The 20923-nt window shown below is 44.4% G+C and overlaps 1 protein-coding gene across 3 annotated transcripts in view; it reads left to right on the top strand.

Annotated features, from left to right (window-relative positions):
* FAM124A (family with sequence similarity 124 member A) overlaps positions 1 to 20923 on the top strand; it is a 57092-nt gene that overhangs the window by 14038 nt on the left and 22131 nt on the right. For 2 of the 3 annotated variants that reach the window (XM_066583730.1, XM_066583722.1), the window contains exon 2: positions 8065 to 8096. In XM_066583730.1, coding sequence (XP_066439827.1) covers positions 8065 to 8096 — 32 coding nt within the window. The remainder of the gene's footprint in view (positions 1 to 8064; positions 8097 to 20923) is intronic. The other variant, XM_066583737.1, reaches the window with a different exon arrangement.

Genomic DNA, 20923 nt, shown 5'->3' with positions numbered 1-20923 from the left:
TTTACCATGTATTTTTTGCATGGAAAATCCCCAGTAGCATCAAAGTGAATGAGGTTTTTTAAATCTCCTGCAGAAATTGACATGCAGTGCGGAATTCGAGGGTTTCGCCAACGGAGCTTAAAATGATCTTCTTCTATAGGACCAAAATTTGTCAAGGGACTAGAGGGAGAGAGTTATATTACCTGGTGCCCTCCTATTTCCCCATTCTGCCTTCGATCCGTATTTTTCTGGGGTCCTCTGTGAGGACACTACAAGCAGCTGTGATTGGCCCGTCATATCAGCATCACTGACCAATCCAAAAGCAGCATGCAGTGTCTGATTACCAATGCACAGCGTGTATCAGGGAGTGCCGGGAGTGCTACAGACCTCTTGGAGCATCACAGAGGGGCCCCAGGAACGGGCAAATTCGCGGCAGAATGGGGAGATGAAGGGCACCAGGTCATATAACACCCTCCACTCTGTTCCCTTTACAAATTTTGTCCCCAGTACTGGAGGGTTGCTTTAACTGTATTCGTGTCCTACTGCAGAAAGTGTGGAGGGGGGAGGCTCCTACTGCAGCCAGTTGTATTAGGCTAGGGTCACACAGGGCGGATTTGCCGTGGATTGCCGTTGCATATCCGCACTGCGGCAAAACCGCTGCATTTGTAGTGCAATGCAGCACAAATGAGATTTGCCAAAAAGCTGTTCTCACAGGACGGATTTTTTCCGCACAGCCGCAGTGCGGAAATGCAACTGCGTCGCGGTTTTAAAAGATGCAGCATGTTCATTCTTTGGTCTTTTCCGCAGCGCTTTTTTGTCCATAGACCTCTATGGACGCAGCAAAAACCGCACCAAATACGCGACAAAAGTAAAAAAGCGCTGCGGAAAAAACTGCTTGCGGATTTTTCCGCACGAAAATCTGCAGCAAAATCCCCCAGCCCAAATTAACCTTTGAAGCGGTTTTGCCGCAGAAGCAGTTCTTCTGCGTCAAAACCACAACGGACAAAACCGCAACAAATCCGCCCTGTCTGACCCTTTACAGATAGAAACCGCGTAGTTGGGGGGTGAGTGTGGGGGGGAGTGGCATGGTATGGCTTGTCTCCCGAGATGTGAAAATTTATATATCTGCTTCTCAGTATTAGGGCTCATTCATGCTAGGATTTTCGCTCTGTTTAACCTTTCGGTCTCCGTTCTGTTTTTTAGAGCAAAGAGATGGAAAGTTTTTAGTATTTTTAAACCCCATTGAAATCAATGGAGGGAAAAAACAGATCAGTTTAAATCTGGTATAATTTCCGTCTCTATGCTCCATAAATGGAACAGAACCTGAACGGAGGGAAAACGCTAGTGTGAATGAGCTCTTAATTGTAATATAATCTAAAATAGGAGCAAAGGAAAACACTAGATTATGGGAGGAAATGCTGGGATAGTATTTTAGTTTTTAATGCATTTACTATGTTTAGGGTAAGCTGCCCTTGTGGTGGGGCAGGAAGCTGTGCTGGTGGCGAGTTCCCTTTAAATGATTTGGCAGAGCTGCTCCCTGTAAGTTAGTTGGAATCTCTTTGCTGTATACATGACAGAGGAAATGCCAGGATAATATTTTAGTTTTTAATGCATTTACTAGGTTTAGGGTAAGCTGCGCTTGTGGTGGGGCAGGAAGCTGTGCTGGTGGCGAGTTCCCTTTAAATGATTTGGCAGAGCTGCTCCCTGTAAGTTAGTTGGAATCTCTTTGCTGAATACATGACAGAGGAAATGCCAGGATAATATTTTAGTTTTTAATGCATTTACTAGGTTTAGGGTAAGCTGCCCTTGTGGTGGGGCAGGAAGCTGTGCTGGTGGCGAGTTCCCTTTAAATGATTTGGCAGAGCTGCTCCCTGTAAGTTAGTTGGAATCTCTTTGCTGTATACATGACAGAGGAAATGCCAGGATAATATTTTAGTTTTTAATGCATTTACTAGGTTTAGGGTAAGCTGCCCTTGTGGTGGGGCAGGAAGCTGTGCTGGTGGCGAGTTCCCTTTAAATGATTTGGCAGAGCTGCTCCCTGTAAGTTAGTTGGAATCTCTTTGCTGTATACATGACAGAGGAAATGCCAGGATAATATTTTAGTTTTTAATGCATTTACTAGGTTTAGGGTAGGCTGCCCTTTTGGTGGGGCAGGAAGCTGTGCTGGTGGCGAGTTCCCTTTAAATGATTTGGCAGAGCTTCTCGCTGTAAGTTAGTTGGAATCTCTTTGCTGTATACATGACATCATAACGGAAAAGATGTATGATTTACTACTTTACCGCTCTGATTTACACACTAATTGGATAACTCGTTTCCAGATGACAGTTTCCGAGTTTGTACGCGACGCACAATATTATTTCACTCCCGGGTGGCTTTTTTTCAAGCCCGCAGATGATTTTCTTTCATTTCACGCAGCGTAGATCTGCTCTTTGTTCTAAACGTCTGTTATTTTAAACTGATATCGAGGCACTGACCTTCCAGCCATCTGGTGCTAATTAATAGGAAAGTGGACAAAAAGAGCTCTCACTTGTGAGAGGTAATAGGCTTGTATGGATGGACTGCGACAATTGGCTACTGCAGTATCTAACACACGAGGGATGAGAAATGTATCAGTGAGCAGAGGGGTTAAATGGTTTCCAGCTGCTCTAAGTTCATTTCTATCTTTATCTAATAGACCTAAAATCTGCATCTTTATGCGCCCGGTATTGACACCCCAGCACAACAGTCAGCATGTTGCTGTTCCATCGGACACAGCTTCATTCATCACTAGACCGTTTTTTATCTAGCCATTCTTTGGCGCTAATGCTTCATTTAAATGCGTAACCTTTTAGTCCGCCTTCATTAGGACATACTCATAAGCCGCCACATGTCTTCAGCTGGTGAAACCCCAAGGCAGATTACCAGACCAAAATAGTGTCCGAATAATGAGAGACCAGCAACAAAAGAAGAACAAATAAGCCAATTAGTTTGCATCTCTCGGCGCGGCACATAGAGCTTCCAGGAGGACACATGGTAGATTTATTATCCACTAACCAGTGATGTCATGCCGGCCCAAAATAGAGGCAACTGGTTATTGTCTCAGACGTCAGCGCTTTGTTTCTTCTTTGTTTCGGACAGCAAAAAAGATAACGTTACATTATACAGGGAATGTATCTAATAAACAATGCGCTATATAACGAAGGGTTTTATACGGGCGCAGCAGAGGGTCGCACAAGTGGCATCAGAAAACCGGAGAAAACCCACCTGCTGAACCCATCATACGTGACGTGTCCGGCATCACGTGATGTTATGTCCGGTTACAAAGATGCAGATTAAAGTCTTCCTTTTACGTACCAAAAGAAGAGCTAAGACTACAGAATGGGAACCGCATCAACGTGTAGTGTGAAGAAGAAACTTACTTTACTTTGTTGCATTTTTTTGGCAATTAACTCTAGGAATAAGACATGCAACACGAGATTTCTAAAACAACTCCCATATCTCAATAACATTTTTCTGCTGCAGCAAAAAGTGGGAAAAAAACTCTCAATATATAGTACTAGAAATGAGCGAGCACCAAAATCCTCGGGTGCTTGTTACTCCAGCCGAGCTTTTTCTAATGCTCGAGATCTCGTTCTGAGTAACAAACCCCATTGAAGTCAATGGGGACCCGAGCATTTTTCAATGGAGCCGTGGCTGCTGCCGGCGGCTCCATTGAAAACAATGGTCTGCCGGCATCCCTGCATTGTTTTTCATGGAAGGGCTTTACATATAAGCCTTTCCTTGAAAAACAAGGATTTTAGTGTAATAAAAAAAAAAAACAATTACCTATCCGCCGCTGCCGTGTCCCCCGTGGGGATGAAGAACACATCTGCATGTCCTTCATCCCCGCTAGTAAAAAAAATTTCCTGAGGCGCTCAGCCAATCACAGGCAGCTCTTGTCTGTCATTCAATTCTTTTTACTAGCGGGGATGAAGGAAACATCGGCAGATGTGTTCTTAATTCCCGTGGGGGACACGGCAGTGGCGGATAGGTAATTAAATTTTAGATTTTTACACTAAAATCCTTGTTTTTCAGGGAAGGGCTTATATGTAAAGCCATTTCATGAAAAACAATGCAGGGGTGCCGGCAGAACACAGCAGCCGCGGCTTCATTGCAGACTATGGAGAGCGTGAAATTTTCTTGAGCACCGCAGTGGTGCTCGCTCAAGTAACTTGTACTTTCGAGTATGCTAATGCTCGAATGAGCATCAGGCTCGGAGGAGCATGCTCGCTCATCTCTATATAGTACATATCAAGAATGTTTTCTGCTTTTGCTCAGGGATTCAGCCCTAGGCCTCATTCACACAAGAGTTCTTACATGGCCAATTTAGCCGCGATAAAAAATTGCGACCATCTGAAGTATCGGATTCCAACGTATTCATTCAGATGTGCGATTATTTTTTTTAGCTGCGTAAAACGTTGCTCCGGGCATTATAGAACATTGGCTACCGATTTTATACGCAGACGGAAAAGATAGTCTTGCCCTATCTTTTACCAAGATACACTGGAAGCTCCCATAGACTCCTATGGGAGCTGTAAAAAAGGGAGGGGGAAGGAGTTTAGCTGCTTCCAGGGCTGCAATAAGATTACAGGTGCCTCTATTTCACCATTACAGGTCATTCTGAGGATTTATGCCAACCAGGGGATTTCCGTGTATATTTTCGCTAACACACTGAAGCCGCCCATGTGACTGGTTTAGAAAACACCAATTTTTGCCGCGTTTCTCGGCCACAAAGTGGCCAGCGTGAAAACACATTGCTCGTGTGAAGGAGGCCTTGTAGGGACATTGGTCTACAATTACTACATTTCAGCAGATGTAGGTGTGACTTGTTGCTTCTTTGCTGTCTATTTCCAGTCTCTATACAGACTCTAATTTACCCCCGATGACACCTAATCAGGTAGAAACGTGTTGGGTCTATAATTTTTTGAGCCTGAAAAGTTTCATTCCAGGGCATATGTCACCATCAGCCCCTAATCAAGGGGTCTGGTACGTTCTGAACTAGTACCCTCTCTCCCACTAGTTGTCATACTGCTGGGATGGAGGTGAGAAGTTTGTATTTTTGTTTGATTGTCCCTATTTGTGATACATTACTGAATCTGGGGATTCTTTATATTTTAACATATACAAATAAAGTTTAATTTTTAAGGCCAAATTCATACGGGCGGAAATTCCGCTGCGGGATTTCCCGCTGAATTTCCACCCTTGCCCGCTGCCATAGGATTAGATAATGCAATCCTATGCAGACAGCAGCGATTTGACCGCATGAAAACTCGCACAGTAAACAAATCGTGGCATGTCCTATTTCTGTGTGGGTCTCGCAGAGGCCTGCACAGAAACGTCACGGCTGACGCGCCGGCTCTGCTCTGTGCAAATGCCTGCTGGGTGGCAGCCGGCTCATAGCAGAGTGGGGAGACACCGGGAGGAGGTGAGCCACAGTGGTCACTGCAGGGGCACGGCTCGCATCCCGCTGCGAGAATTCTCTCAGCGGGATCCGACCCGGCCGTCTGCAGGAGGCCTAATTGATGCCATTATTCAGTGAATCATCCTACACACTGCAGCAAAAATGACAGAACTTTATTCTGTGTGCCAGTACGATTACAACAATACAAAAATTTTTTATTTTTTCATGAACATAGTTGTGTGAGGGCTCGTTTTTGGCGGGACGTCCTGTAGTTTCTATTTGTGCCATTTTGGCGTTCAAATAACTTCTTGATCGCATGTTATTACATTTTTTTCCTGGCGATGGGGTGACGGAAAAAAAAGCACAATTCTGGCGCTGTGTAATCTTTTTGTTCTGATGCCGTTCACTGTGCGGGGCAAATAATGCATTATTTTGATAGATCAGGTTTTTACAGACACAACGATAGCAAATATGTTTTTGTTTTTGCATTGTTTTGATTTTTTTTATATTATAAATATATTTTTTTCTAATTAATAAAAGTTTTTTTTACTCCTTTTAAAACAGGGAACTTGAACTTGCAATTGTTTAATTGCTCATGCAGTGTAATGTAATACCATGGTGTTATATTATACTGTGATCTGACAGGCATTCCACTAAGCCACGCCACAGGCATGGCTTGATACACAATTAACCATGGCAGCACCGAGGGCCTTCATAAGGCCCCAGGTTACCATGGAAAGCAAACTACACCTTGTGCTCTCATCGCAGGCGGCCGTCCAAGTCCCCAAACTTCGATCAAGGTCTTTAAATGGCACTGTCGGAACTGAAAGTAGCATTTACAGGGTTAATAGCTGTAATCAACTTTCACAGGCAAATATAACAGTGAAGATGCAGCACCAGGAACCTTGTAAGCTAAAATCCTCTTTATTAGACACTCCTATTAAGAACAGGTATATATAGAATAGGTCGCTACATATGTCTCGGACATCAGTACTTAGCCAAGGATTCAATAAGAGTTGTGCCTGTAGTACCAAATTAGACTGCTGCCTTATAGACAGCGCTATGCACTGTCTACACTGACAGCCGGTCCGGGGGTCAGTTCATCAGTGGAGATCCCGAGCGGGGGACCCCCACGATCAACTATTGATGACCTATCCTAAGGATCGATAGCAGAAGTCCCAGAGAGCCTCCTTGATATTAATTGCTTCATATATACATTATTCTGTAATATTTCTCAGCAAACACCAAAAAAAGATTTTAGATTGTTTTAAAAAAACCTTAAAATCAGTATTCTTCGTTATTATTATATATGCAAATAAGGTATAAAAAAATACCTCCATAGCGCCACTTATTGGAAGGTGGCTCCCCTATAAGTTAATGTCCGACCTTTTAACAGGCCTTACCGCATGACCAAGGATATGAGCCAAACCAGAGGCTTCTCCAAAAGGAAATGACACCCATGTGCAGACAGGCTGTTTCGGGGTGTTTGCCCCTCGTGGGGGCAGAGCAGGGTATTGGTTTCCTTGGTGAGAGGCTTTTTATATGAGTCTGGGAGGACAAAGATTCTCCTTACGTAAGGTGCAAAGTTGGCATAGCGAATCTTATATAGGCCCAGCAATTCACCCTGGGAATAAGGGTATACATATACAATATCGGTGATATAACACTACTTGAACATCTTACTATCTGAACATCTTTCAGGCTGCACTGGCATTTTAGAAGCATGATTGCCTTAGAACACATTATGAGTCAACAACGCGTTTCAAGCCTTTCTTTTATGGAAACAGAAGCGTTCAACATCAGGTCTAGAGATGAGCGAGTATACTCGCTAAGGCACATTACTCGAGCGAGTAGTGCCTTAGCCGAGTATCTCCCCGCTCGTCTCTAAAGATTCGGGGGCCGGCGGGGAGCGGCGGGGAAGAGCAGGGAGGAACTACTGAACAAAGTGAACTACTGAACAATTTGCAAACGCAATCCCGAACTCAATTGCGAACTATTTATCTGCCTGTATCAACTTAGTAATCCCGTTCGCTCGTGCGAACTATGTATCGTTCCGTGTAAAAGGAGCCTAACAGTAGCGGCTGCCATTGTTCTGCGCAACGTCGGCTTTGTCACGTGAGGACGTGATATACGATACAAATGGAGAGGACTACGGCTCTACAGTCTCTTCACATAACCCATTGTTCGCATGTGCCAACAGACGGCTATTGAGAGGGAAGTACATTCACCGAAGTTACATTCCAGCGAGGTGAAGTACAGTCACGGCTACGCAGTACAAAACCCGGATTATCGCTCTGCAGGACGGGCTCTGAATACATTAAGGCTTACTAGTCTGCTCTCAACAACAAAGCTAGAGATTCTCTATTAAAGCTGCTATGTATACAAAGAGAGATTTGTACACCACTAGCCGTGACGGGCAGGTTGTATAGATGTGGAAAGAGGGGGTGGTGATGACTTTTTGGGTGGCGCAATATAGTACTTGGCATCGCCACCTTACAATGGCGATGAAGGGTTTGACTCCTACTGCAGAACTGCATGTGTAACATATTGCACACATGTAGGCACCATGTACAAACCCCAAAGTATGTCTGTTCTCTCCAATGACAAGTTTTACACATGAGCCCTAACAAGCTTATAGCATTGTGACCATGTTCTCTGTTTTGCAGGTCAGACTACAGCCGCATGTCCTCTACAAGCAGTAAGTATACTTCCTAATCTTCTTCTGTGCTGAGGGTCTTGGATGGAGCATATAAAAATCTTTTAAAACAATATTGGGAAATAGGGCTTGGAAATGACAGTAGTTCTTCTTTATCTAAACTATATACCAGGGTTTCCTAACTTGTTTAGTCTTGGGGCACCACTGGGAACTTAAAAATTTTATTTTTTTTTACTTTGGGGCACCCTACCAAAATTTTAAAAAAAAGCTAGATAGCAAAAAAGCCTGCAGTAAATATACCACGTGTGAGGGTGGCCTTATTGCCTGCCTACTGTCGCTCGTTCTTCAGTCATTGGCGCGCGTTTAGACTGAGCGATCCGTTCACTTTCGAACATTTTTTTTTTAACAAAAATCGTTCCGTCTAAAAGCATCAGATAACAGTCCTCTGAACCTGCTGATTTTGGGGTAACTGTTATATGTGTATGGGGCTTCCTGATTTTCTCCCAAAAGATGCTGAGGAATAAAGAATCAGGCACATTGAATTTTAAGCCAAAGCTTTTGGTTCCCCCTGGAGATAAGCCGCTGCTAGAGGAGTCTGGCTACCCCTGTCCCCATGTAGACAAATGAACGCTTGACGAGCGGAGCGTTGCTGTTTATGGGTCATTCAGGAGAAATAGCTGGAGTGTTCGGCCAACGGCTATGGAAGATGTAGGGGCACATCTATAGCAGTCTCTGGGTGCATCAACACATCCGTATCCATGATGCCATGCCTGGCTGTAAACTCACTTCTAATATAATACATTGTGTCACATCTAAAGTAATAAAAATTGACAAATGCAACAAGGAGCAACTGCAGCCGCATTGATATAACTGCCCCCAGATCCCGGGATATGGGATCCCTCCGGCTTGTACGGGCTTTCTGGCTGCAGCAGTACACGGCGGAGCGGCTGTTTATGGATAATCCTGGGGCATCGGTTTAAAGGACGTCACCGGAAAACTGATGGCTCTGCCTTGGCCTTCCACAATGCTGCACTGGAGATGATGCATGATAATCCTTCTTTGGTGTAAGTCGTAAAGCAGGTTTTGCTGTTTTCACTTACTAATTCCTGACAGCATCTCTGAGCTAATGATAGAATAGGGAAATCTGCTTAAAGCATTGTTAAAAATAACCCCGCTCATCTCGGCCTTTTTTTCAATTCCCGCTTTCCTTCCAATGATCTGTTTTATGGACTCCTATGGTAGGATATGTCACAGCTAAGGGTGCATTCACAGTGAGGTGTAAATAGGGAGCATTTCGTGATGTGTATCTAGAACAGATGCCTCTGATGTATACCACTGTAGTCAACTAACACTTGTGTGTTACCCCAAAATGATAGAAATGAACGGAAACCAGGTCAGACAGAGACCAGAGTTTGAACTTTTGGTCTCCGTTTGGCTCATTAATACCATAGTGACCGCCCATATGCCGTTTGATGGCGGTCACTAATGGGCTTTATTTTGATGCAGCGCCTTTTTATGGTGCTATATCAGAATATTGGCATGGGTCGACTGTGCTGGTGGGAATGGGGGTCCGGCTGTCCAGTGACAGCCCAGCACTTGTTCTAACAACGGGGACCAAAGAAACCACCGATCCCTGATGTTTAACCCTTTACGTGCCACAGTCAATGCAATCATGGCATTTAAAAAGTTGACGGAGGGAAGGGGGCTCCTTCTGTGACCCACCACACCTATGCGATGGAATCACGTGGTCCCAATGGGTTGTTGTGGCACGCGGTGGTTTGGAGATGGCCTGTGCGTCTGCCATCCATAGTGGCTAATGAGACTCAGAGTCCAGCCGAGCTTCATAGGCAGTATAATACACTGCTATACTGAAGATTTTCTTAATCTTACCTCCAGAAAAAAAAAAGAATAAAAAGTGCTCAAAATGTTATGTTTCCAAAAATAGGATAAATTTAAATGTATGAACTCCTCCTGCAAAAAACAACCCCTCATAGAGCTCCATCAATGGAAAAATGAAAACATTATGGCTCTTGGAATGTGGCGACAAGAAAACAAATCTTAAGACAAAAAAAGTATTTTTAGTGTACAAAAATAACAAAACATAAGTATCTGTATACACTTGGTATCGCCAGAATTGTGCTGACGCAGTGATTACTGTTAGCGGATTATTTATTCTGCATGCTGAACACTGTAAAAATGATTCAGTCCCTATGAATGTGCACAGCCACTATCCCCATGGAGGTCGGCCTCACTCACAGTTAGTCACTTCTATCGATGTCCTCTGTAGAATATTACCAGCTGAGAATCTCTAACTTCTTGCGCAGCGCTCCACATTCCTATGGGGGAGTGTTTAGACGTAACGCAGGCTGAAACTAAGCAACAAACCAAAAGCAAATGAAAAGTGCACAATGGCTTTTCTGTTCAGACGTAACGATTATTGCACCCTTTCGTTCATTTACCCAGATTTTGTGCGACAATCGTTACATGTAAATGGGCCATAAGTCCCATATCTTTCAGGTCCTTCTCCACTATCCCCTAGGCTTAAGGGCTAACTTTTTGGCTTGCGTCATAGAGGCTGCGTTAATCCCTTGGGGGTAGCTCTTACAAAAACACCCTAGAGCTCTTTTACATGTGTTATTCTAGGCCTGATGTAATAAGGGCTGATGGACAAAGCATGTTGATTGGTGTTTGCTTGCAATTCTTTTACAAGGGTCGTAAATCGCTGGTTAGTATGATCATTTGTCCCCCCAGAGCCGGCTATACATCTTCTCATCCACGCTGGGGGATGTACTGCCAACCAGCAAACATTTTTGTGCTTGCTAAAAAGTAATGATCAGCTGGCGAATGAGTATTTGCTTGTTTGTAGGCTGATCATTGTACTTTTTAGATGGCCCAATGATTGGGTGAACGTTCATGACTGATGATAATTAAACTATTAAGAGGGCCTTAAAATGACCACCTGCTTTTTGGAGCTAAATTTTGTCTGGGACTGGAGTGGGCAGATGTATATTACCTGCAGTTGTACTCTTCTGCCAGTTCCAGACCCTGTTTTTAACCATCCAAGATGGCTCTCTTCAGACTACCTAATCCCCAAAGTAGATTGGTGATCTTAGACTTCCAGTGGACTATACCTGCTCTCCAATTGGCCAGTGCTGATCACATGATTAGTGCTGGCCAACCAGGCAGCAGTGCATGGCTAGATGAAAAATTGCAGTGGCCTTTTGGACAGGTAAAAAACTTATACCAGCTTTCTCTGCCGGCCCTGGGACAAAATTTCACCTTGAAACAGGAGGGTCGCTTTAAAGGGATTTTTCAATTAAAAATACATTGGTGGCAGTGTGGGGAAATAAAGAAAAATTAATACACCTCCACTGAAGTGCTGCTCCCGCCACCATGTCCGTCCTCTGCCCAATCTCTGTTCACATTGATGTGATTATTTTCCCACATTGTGCAGCCAATCGGAGGCCTCAAAAAGGGATTTGATCAGTGACGTACGATAAACAAGTTAAAAGAGGGCCGCTACATTAGAAGCCCATGTGATCTGTTTATAGGACATCAGCAGGGCCAGAAGACCAATAATAATGACTTGTTTTGGCGCTTCAGTGCAACAATAATTCATTATTCATTATTTGGGGCGACGAAAGGACCTCACTTGTCAGATGCCGCAGCCCAGCACAGTGGTAGCCCAAAACTATATAAAATAAATAACTCAGAAAACCCCTTTAAGCTTTGGCCTCCAGTCCTTTGTTGTGGCTGATAGCAACAGGCCAGCTGCTGGAGGGAGGATTCCTGATAACAGTATTATACTACATAATTACAGTATATCTTATTACGGTTGGGAATGTGATGTTTTTTGGGATGCTGGCCACGGTTCTATATAACACATGACTCATACTAAAGGGAATGCAATGTCAATCCTGATCTGAAAGTCACTGCTGACCACTTGTATGTACACCCCAGAGGTTCTTCATTACATGAGATTTATCCTATAGTGTCTGGCCTCCGCCACTATGTCCTGGTAAGAGTAGCAGATGACATTGATAATGATATGGTTTATGGCTGGTTTAACTTGAATAGAATTAATTTAGGAACATGACGCTTCCAGCAGACGGGCTCCATTCAGCGATTGCCGCATTGCTGACAGTTACATTTTATATAGTAGGAATTATCTTAGTGCTTCCGCATTAAGTCATCCATCAGGACTGAAGAGCTGTGCAGTTTTTCTACAAAAGCTTTGCTTGCACAAGACAAAAGAGGTTATTTCGAGGCATGGCAAAGCACAAGATATATATATATATATTAGTACTGTATGTATATAGTATGTGAATAGATACTACCATTGCAGACATGTGCATAAAATGAAGAACACATCCACTAGTAGTCGTATGGGGTCATACTGCAGAGGTTGTAGTTTGACTTTAAAGGTGGTACTGCATAAGATGCCACTTTTGACTCAGTTGAGTCCCATGGTTAAGCAGTTGCATACAAGCCGAAGGTCACCATGGGTAATGCCAAGTGTCCTCTGAAGTGATGTAAAGCACTCCACCCCTTGAGCAGTGAAAACGTGTTCTCAGAAGTGATAAATTACATGGCCATCTGATGGATAAATCCAATTTTGACGGAGGCCAGGAGAACACTACCTACTCAAGGGCATAGTCCCTACTGTACATTTAGTGGGAGGATAGTGGTGTGAAGTGGTTTTGAGAGTTTGGCCCCTTACTTCCAGTGAAGGGAAAGGTTAACTCTTTCCAATCCAATTTGTATCCTGGTTTTCCTAGGGGGCTTACTCTTTTTTTGCTGTTATACAACGGTGCTATCTGCTGGCTAAAGCCAGTACTGCATGAGGTGACACGTTGGATAGGCTCTGACAGCAGAGAGGCTGGCAATATACAGTAAGAGAACCCCGATGGACATCTTCCAACATGAGAGCTGTACAGCCTTAAATCATAATGTCTTCAGACGTCAGACACTGGATTGGAAAGGGTTAATATTAGAGAATACAAGAACATTTTAGACCATTGTATGCTTCCAACTTTGGAGCAGCAGTTGGTGGAAATGCTCTTCTTTCCTATTCGAGCATTTCTCAGACTCTGGGCAGGCAGTGAGATCCAAAAAGACATGAACGGATGAGTTTGGTCTCGAACAGTGTTTCCCAAACTCCAGTCTTCTCAACCTCCCCAACAGGTCATGATTTTAGGATGTTCTATAGAGAAAACAACTGACGCACTGACAATAATTACATCACCTGTGCAATACTATGGAGATCCTGAAAACCTGACCTGTTAGAAGGTCGTGAGGACTGGAGTTTAGGAAATCCTGGTCTGAAGGAACCCAACTGACTTGCACAAGCATTGACTTCAACCTCATTGAACACCTTGAGGATGAATTGGAATGGTGACTGAGGGCCAAAGCTGCTTTTACAAAAACAGTACCCGACCCCAAAAGACATTGGTTGATTTAGGCCGCTTTCACACAGCCAAGAAACTCGTGCAAGAATTGTGCATTTTGAGAGGCACAAATAGTAACCCCATTCTTGTGAATGGAGTCATATACACAAGCAATGTTTTCTCGAACTGTGAAAACCTTGTGGCATGTTCTGTCGCTTCACATTCCATGGATCGCATTACCCATTAATTTCAATGAAACCTTTAATGCATCACAAGCCGTGCGATCTACATGCCAGTGCAATTTAAGGTTTTCCCATTGAAATCAATGGGACACACTTCCGATCCTCCTGTGTGAAACTCATGCAAAAGCATTGGAATTTCACAGATGCGTTGCAAGGCATTTTTGCCTGAAATTCGCCTCGCATTCGTGGGTAAATCGCACGTTTACAAGTGCGATATAGAGCTGAGTTTTTCGGCCTAATTTCGCACTCACCTGTGTAGGAAGCCTTAATATGGCACATCTCTTGAGATTCCGCAAATTTTGAAGTGCATGGTATGCCTCACTACCATTTTTCCAACATTTGTGTACAATTTGTTGATATAACTAAAGACGGTGCTTATTGTGAGCCCTGCTTTTTATAGTGGAATTACTCCTGAAAACTGGCCTTATTGCATTGCCTGTTATGGACGATATACCGTATATACTCGAGTATTAGCCGACCCGAGTATAAGCCGAGACAATAAATTTCACCAAAAAAAACCTGGGAAAACGTATTGACTCGAGTATAAGCCGAGCTATACTGGAGTATATACTAGGTTAAAAAAACCTCCCTACTCACTTCCCAGCCGGCGTCTGTGTCTGTGCGACAAGCTGCTTAAATTCTCCCCGCTGTCATCCCCTGCTGTCCTCTCTGCTTGGTTCTGTCAGTGCTGTGTAGGTAAGCACTGTGATTGGATTGAGCGCTAGCCAATCACAGCTGGTGCTTGATCCAATCACAGTGCTTACTTACACAGCACTGATGGCAGGGGATTTGAAAGCCGAGCAGGGAGATAACAGCGGGGAGAATTCTAAAGCAGCTTGATTGGCTGTGGATGATCGAGCACCGGCTGTGATTGGCTGATGCTTGATCCAATCACAGCTCTTACTTACACAGCGCTGACGGCGGGGAATGACAGAGGTGAGCAAAGAGGACGGCGGGGGATGACAGCGGAGAGAATTCAAGCAGCCTGCTGCACCGCCGCCGGAGACACAAACTTCGGCTGGGAGGTGAATATGGAGGGGTATTTTTAAGCCTTCCCTGGCTCGAGTAGAAGCCGAGGGGGGCTTTTTCAGCACAAAAAAATGTGCTGAAAAACTAGGCTTATACTTGAGTATATACAGTACTTGCATGTATGAATAGGCGAAAACATTCATACACCGATACAAATAAGGTCTTGGAAAGTGCACTCTAAAGTTTATGGACTTTCTGTGATGAAGTGAGTTCGTAGTTCCCAGACAACTTCTTTTATTGGGGCTGGCACGTGCTTTTTCACTAATGGATGTTCTCTCTCTGAACAGGATCACAGGGCACGTGCTGTAAGTTTTCACTTTCAACTCATTATTTTATTTATTTCAACTTATTCTTTTTATGATTTTCAAGCACATGTGTAATAAAACCATAATTATCAAATAGACACACAAATCTGGTCACACACCCATCTTTGGATATAAAGTTTTCATTAGTTTAGCAGTCCTGTGTTACATGGCAACATGCAATCAGATGCGGACCAGGTGGAAGATTGCCACATGGTAAAATGCCATGTCTAATTTATATGAAAAGATTGGCGATTTGTCCATACAAAGGAGCCCAGCAGGGGCCAAGAAGAGGCGGATAAAAGGCTCAAATACCAGAATAATTCAAGGGACCCGCGCTGCTACTTGTGTAGTTAGAAGGGAAACATCAGTGAGGGAAATCAGGAAAGGCTAGTAAAGTAAACAATGATGTAAAAACGTCATTTATTTTTGGTCAAGAGTTCGGCAGTCTTTACGGCAGCAGATAGTGACCATCCGGCGTGTCAAACTATCATCCACATAAGCAATGGAGCAACCAAAGCTGCCTATAGGGAAGTAAAGCAATCTTAAAGGAGATGTCCCGAGGCAGCAAGTGGGTCTATACACTTCTGTATGGCCATAATAATGCACTTTGTAATATACATTGTGCATTAATTATGAGCCATACAGAAGTTATAAAAAGTTTTTTACTTACCTGCTCCGTTGCTGGCGTCCTCGTTCCCATGGAGCCGACTAATTTTTGGCCTCCGATGGCCAAATTAGCCGCGCTTGCGCAGTCCGGGTCTTCAGCAGTCTTCTATGGAGCCGCTCGGGCCAGAGAGCGGCTCCGTGTAGCTCCGCCCCGTCACGTGCCGATTCCAGCCAATCAGGAGGCTGGAATCGGCAGTGGACCGCACAGAAGAGCTGCGGTCCACGAAGACAGAGGATCCCGGCGGCCATCTTCAGCAGGTGAGTATGAAGATGCCGGACCGCCGGGATTCAGGTAAGCGCTGTGCGGGTGGTTTTTTTAACCCCTGCATCGGGGTTGTCTCGCGCCGAATGGGGGGGGGGGTTTAAAAAAAAAAAAACCCGTTTCGGCGCGGGACATCTCCTTTAAAGTTCCCACACAAGTTTATTATACTTATACTAAGAGCCTAAAAGAATACATTCAAACTGTTATAACAGTGTGTCGCTGTAGACCTCCCTTCCTCTATAGTATCAGTTATAAAAATCATCTTACGTTTTCCTCTTAATGGAACCTGATACACAACTCATTCGTAAAAATATATATAAGTATAGATCATTCCTAATATCAGTTGGGCAGTCGCTTCATGCGGCAAGTCAATGGATGGAATTTACTAATACTTATGAGTTGTGACCATGAATAGACCTTCTGATGGGTCAGCTTGTTCAGAAAAATCTAAAAGGCGCGATACTAAAGTGTTTCTAGTCACCTGACTTAATAGAGCTCACAACAGCCCCTCTGCTCACTGCTGCAACTCACCTCTCACCCGCCCGGCAGCCGAACCTTTTCTTCCGAGCGGGGAGATACTCGCTAAAGACAATGCTCGATCGAGTAATTGTCCTTAGCGAGTATGCTCGCTCATCTCTAGTCAAAACATATTAAACATGACTTTCAATATTGCATTCATTTAAATAGTCAGGGGGTTACAAAGTTGGGCAAAACGCCCAAAATTACATCTCAGGTATTACTTCTTACAGAGTAGAATAAAGTAAAATTCGACGTTTTATTCCTTTTATTAGATAAACCCCTACTGAAATAAAATATAGTCGGCCTGAAGAGACCTAAACTAAGAGTAACATTAAGGGAGAACCAAGTATAAAGACAGTAGGGACAACACATAAGGGGAGGATCAAGGGGTGGGGGAGTTGGGCTATGCTTGTAGCTTGTTATATATCGGTGCACCTGAGTTGAAAGGATACAAAAAACTCTTTTGTTAATTTAGCTCCGTAAATATATACCTCATATATTTATTGGAGGAGTAGAGGATATACTTGACGGTGAGCTAGAGACCCCTGATAGGGTCACAGATCTAGCTGTTGGGTTCCATAGACGCATAGTGAGCGAGTATTGGTACCAAGGTGCTCAGATTCTCTCATATACCGCTTCACGGTCTGCAAGAATAGCCGCCAGTTTCTCGTTAACTAAATCAACACTAACCTATGCTTTCATCCAGGAGCGAGCGGTTGCTGTACGTGCAGCTAGGAAACAATAAGATATCCTTTTTTGAGTGTGTTTTGGGTTCTTGGGTTTTGGGTTTCAGTGAGAGTGGCGGAGATTGCCAAGCGTTTTTACTCTGCTATTTTCAGCTCTGGCATTAAAATGAAAGGGCCGGTGGTCGAGCATGGGCATTGCCACTGCATTCATTTTTCCAGTCTATCAGGGGACACAGGACTCCTGTTCTGGTATCGTGGAGATCCCAACAGTCAGACTTCCACTATTCAGCTAATAGTTTTCACCTATCCTGTTGAAAGGGGGTAACTTAATGTCACCGGAATACTTCTTTAAGGAGGAGTGTGACAGTGCAATGACGGAGTCTCCCCTGGAATGCTGCTTGGTTTTGCCACCCAAGATAGAAGGATATTCTACTCTTCCTTGTTGGCAAAAAATGCAGTTCTTCTGGAAATGCCAGCCAGTACCAATGCTGATGGTAGCAACCAGGGCTGGTTCCTATCTCGCTAAGGGTCCCACAAGCCGTATGATCTGTTTCTATGGTAAGCTCCATTTAGACACAATTATTGCTCAAAATTTGCTCAAAAGCCGTCTATTGAGCGATAATCGTTGTGTCTAACTGCACTGACATTGTGCAGTTTTCGTTAAGCCGTCGCTCATCGCTGAAAGACAACGATGAGCCTTATCATGGATTCACAGCGGGATACAGCTGATACTATTGTTTCAACTGTATCCCGCTCCCTGATGACAGCTGGGTATGAAGAACAGAGCGGTCCAGCTGTGTTCTCCGTACCCTGCTTGGAGCGCTCGGCTGTATAACAGCCGGGTGCACCGAGCAGAGAACAGCTGGATGCAGAAGACAAGCGTGGACACCTCGCTTGTCTTCTGCATCCTCTACTCGGAGCGCCCAGCTGTATAACAGCCGGGCGCTCGGAGCTGGAACAGCCGGATGCAGAAGACAAGCGGGGACACCCTGCTTGTCTTCTGCATCCTCCACTCGCAGCGCAAGGTGATCGCTCAACGTTTGAGCGATTAATCTTGCACTGTAAGTGACAATGATTATTGCTCAAAAATCACTCAAAAGACATCTTCGTTGTGTCTAAATGGGCCTGTATATTTACTCCTGATTACAAGGTTTAATGTGGTAAAGTAAAGCTTATACCATCTTATAAACGAGGGCACTGTATGGCAAACACAAAGAAAAACACGAAAAAACCTGCCACAAAAACCCAATTGCGTCCATTATTTCCAGATGTATAACAAAAAGGCAGTATAATAGCAGATCATGATGTCCCCAGCGTAACTACATCAAATGTACTGATTTAAGTCGGATAAAGAAGATAGTAGATATTTATGTTGAAAGCAAGAAAAAATGTGCTGCAATTGAACATTAACATGTGACAAGTTTTTGGAGCGAGCTGACACCCCCCCCCCCCCCCCCTTACGTGTTTAGAAATATGTGTGTATGGGAAGCTGCCTGGGATAAAGAAAAGCTGAAGTGACTGCTCAGCTTCCTCCTGAGATATGAGGAATTCCTGTTTTGGACATGGATGAGAGATTTCAGCTCAAAAGAGAGGAAAAAGTTCATTAGAATTTTTTCTTGAGCCATGTTTTTCTTTTCAGCATAGTGGTCCCTGTAATAAAGAAGATAACTTGTTCTAGATCCAGTTTGCAAGTTTCCTGTACAGAGGTTATATACTGCAGACTGCTACTGCCCTTGAGTCTTAAAGCATGCCTCATGTTTCAGGTGACAGTTCAGAAAAGGTTTTTGTGTGCACGAGGTAAAACAATATATTTAGCCATTATATGACTTGTATCCTGCATTCTTCACCAGTTTTCCCCTCTGTACGTTGTACCTTGGATTGTCTGTTTTTCACTGAGCTGTTGGGTGTAGACTAGCTGCTATGATGACTCCATACATAGCACACGGAGGAATTCCTGCTCCTCTCTCTCTGTAGCAAACTTTTAGAAGTAGCAGCAGAAGGTTAGAACATCAATAGTGGTTTGTGGATGTTTGCTGCTCAAGATCCCCACCAATCAGCTGATCCCTAAGCCTGTTGTCCGTATGTATTACAGCAGACAGTTTTGTACTGCAGGCCTGTAGTACTATACTGGGCCACTGCAATATGAGCAGCACTATATGTTTCCAGTATTGTCTGCACTGACAGTGGTGCAGGGAATCAGCTGATCAGCGGGGATCCCGAGCAGCAGACACCCACCATTCAACTATTAATGAACTATACTGAGAATAGGTCATCAGTAGTAAAAATCTGGACCACCCCATTAAGGTCACAGTGACGCTAATTTTGTGCCCAACCCATTTAACTCCTAAGCTGGATGGCAAAAATGCATCAGCTCACTACCATAAGGGAAAATTCAGATTTTGTGAAATTGTTATGTACTGGAAATTCCTTTTCACAAACTGGGAAAAAAATCTGTGTGAGCGTTAGGTTAGGTCACATTATATTGGCTGCAGAAACCGCACAACTTTTTACAATTCCAGTAGTGGGAATGAGAGTTTAAGAAATCGCCTCCACACACTATAGACAAAATCTGCAGCATACCTCCCATGGGTGGGTCGGACACCGCACAAGGGATTCCCGCAGCGAAGTTCGACCTTGTGCCCAGTCAGTGACCTGCGTACCTGTCCGTCAGCTTCTGTTCAGCGCTGCGGATGTGCCTGCTGGCACTCTGTTGCGCATGCTCAGTAGCCGCTGGCGCTTAGCGATGACACTGATCCCGTGATACTTCCGCAGTGTGCACTGCCGAAGTGCCGCAGGACAGACAGCTTCCATTGACTTCAATCGAAGCCGGACGTGCGTATCCCGCACAAAATTGCAGCATGTTGCAACTTTTCAGCCCCGAGCGGAAAATCGCAATTGATTTCCGCTCGTGGGCAGGAAGTCGCGTTGTGACTAGAGATGAGCGAACGTACTCGTTTCGAGTACTTACGCACCCGAGTACCACCATTTTCGAGTACTTCAGTACTCGGGTGAAAAGATTCGGGGGGCGCCGGGGGGCGGGGAGAGGCGTGGCGGTGCGGGGGGTAGCAGCGGGGAACAGGGGGGAGCCCTCTCTCTCTCCCTCTCCCCCCCACTCCCCACTGCTACCCCCCGTGCCGCCACGGCGCCCCCCGAATTTTTTCGCCCGAGTACGGAAGTACTCGGAAATCGCGGTATTCGGGCGAAAAAGGGGCGTGGCCGAGCACGTTCGCTCATCTCTAGTTGTGACATAGCATGCTATGGGCTGGATTTGCTGCAGAATCCGGAGGCCGAATCCTGCTCCAGATTTCACTATGCAAATCTGCCCGTGGGAAGGAGGCCTAAATTGACCTGTGGTTCGCATTTTATATATACAGCATGACAGTTTATGGTGTGGGCTCTCAGTATGGATTTCACCTCTTCAAATGGATCATCAGCCTGCAAATGCAGTGTTTAAGTACATGGCCCAATTTCTGTGCATTTCATTACTATAGTAATGGTATGCATGTTTTCTTGCACCACATTGCAACAATTGCGCATAACTTTATTATGTTTGTAGCTGCAGTTGAAAACCTCTAACCTGAAACCTAATCATCTGTGCCAATATGTGTTGCCTTACACCATTTACAACTGATGTCTCCCTCCAGTAGCCTGGATCCACAGTAGCCCCATATCTATTGCTTCTCTGCATTGACAAACAATGTAGCAAGTTGCTGTAATGAAAAAGCCAAGAGTCGACTCCCTACTTGATACATCATGGATACAACTAGAGTCTA

The sequence above is a fragment of the Eleutherodactylus coqui genome, chromosome 1 (assembly GCF_035609145.1).
Source record: "Eleutherodactylus coqui strain aEleCoq1 chromosome 1, aEleCoq1.hap1, whole genome shotgun sequence".
NCBI classification, from domain to species: domain Eukaryota; kingdom Metazoa; phylum Chordata; class Amphibia; order Anura; family Eleutherodactylidae; genus Eleutherodactylus; species Eleutherodactylus coqui.
This window is presented reverse-complemented; position numbering and strand designations above follow the sequence as displayed.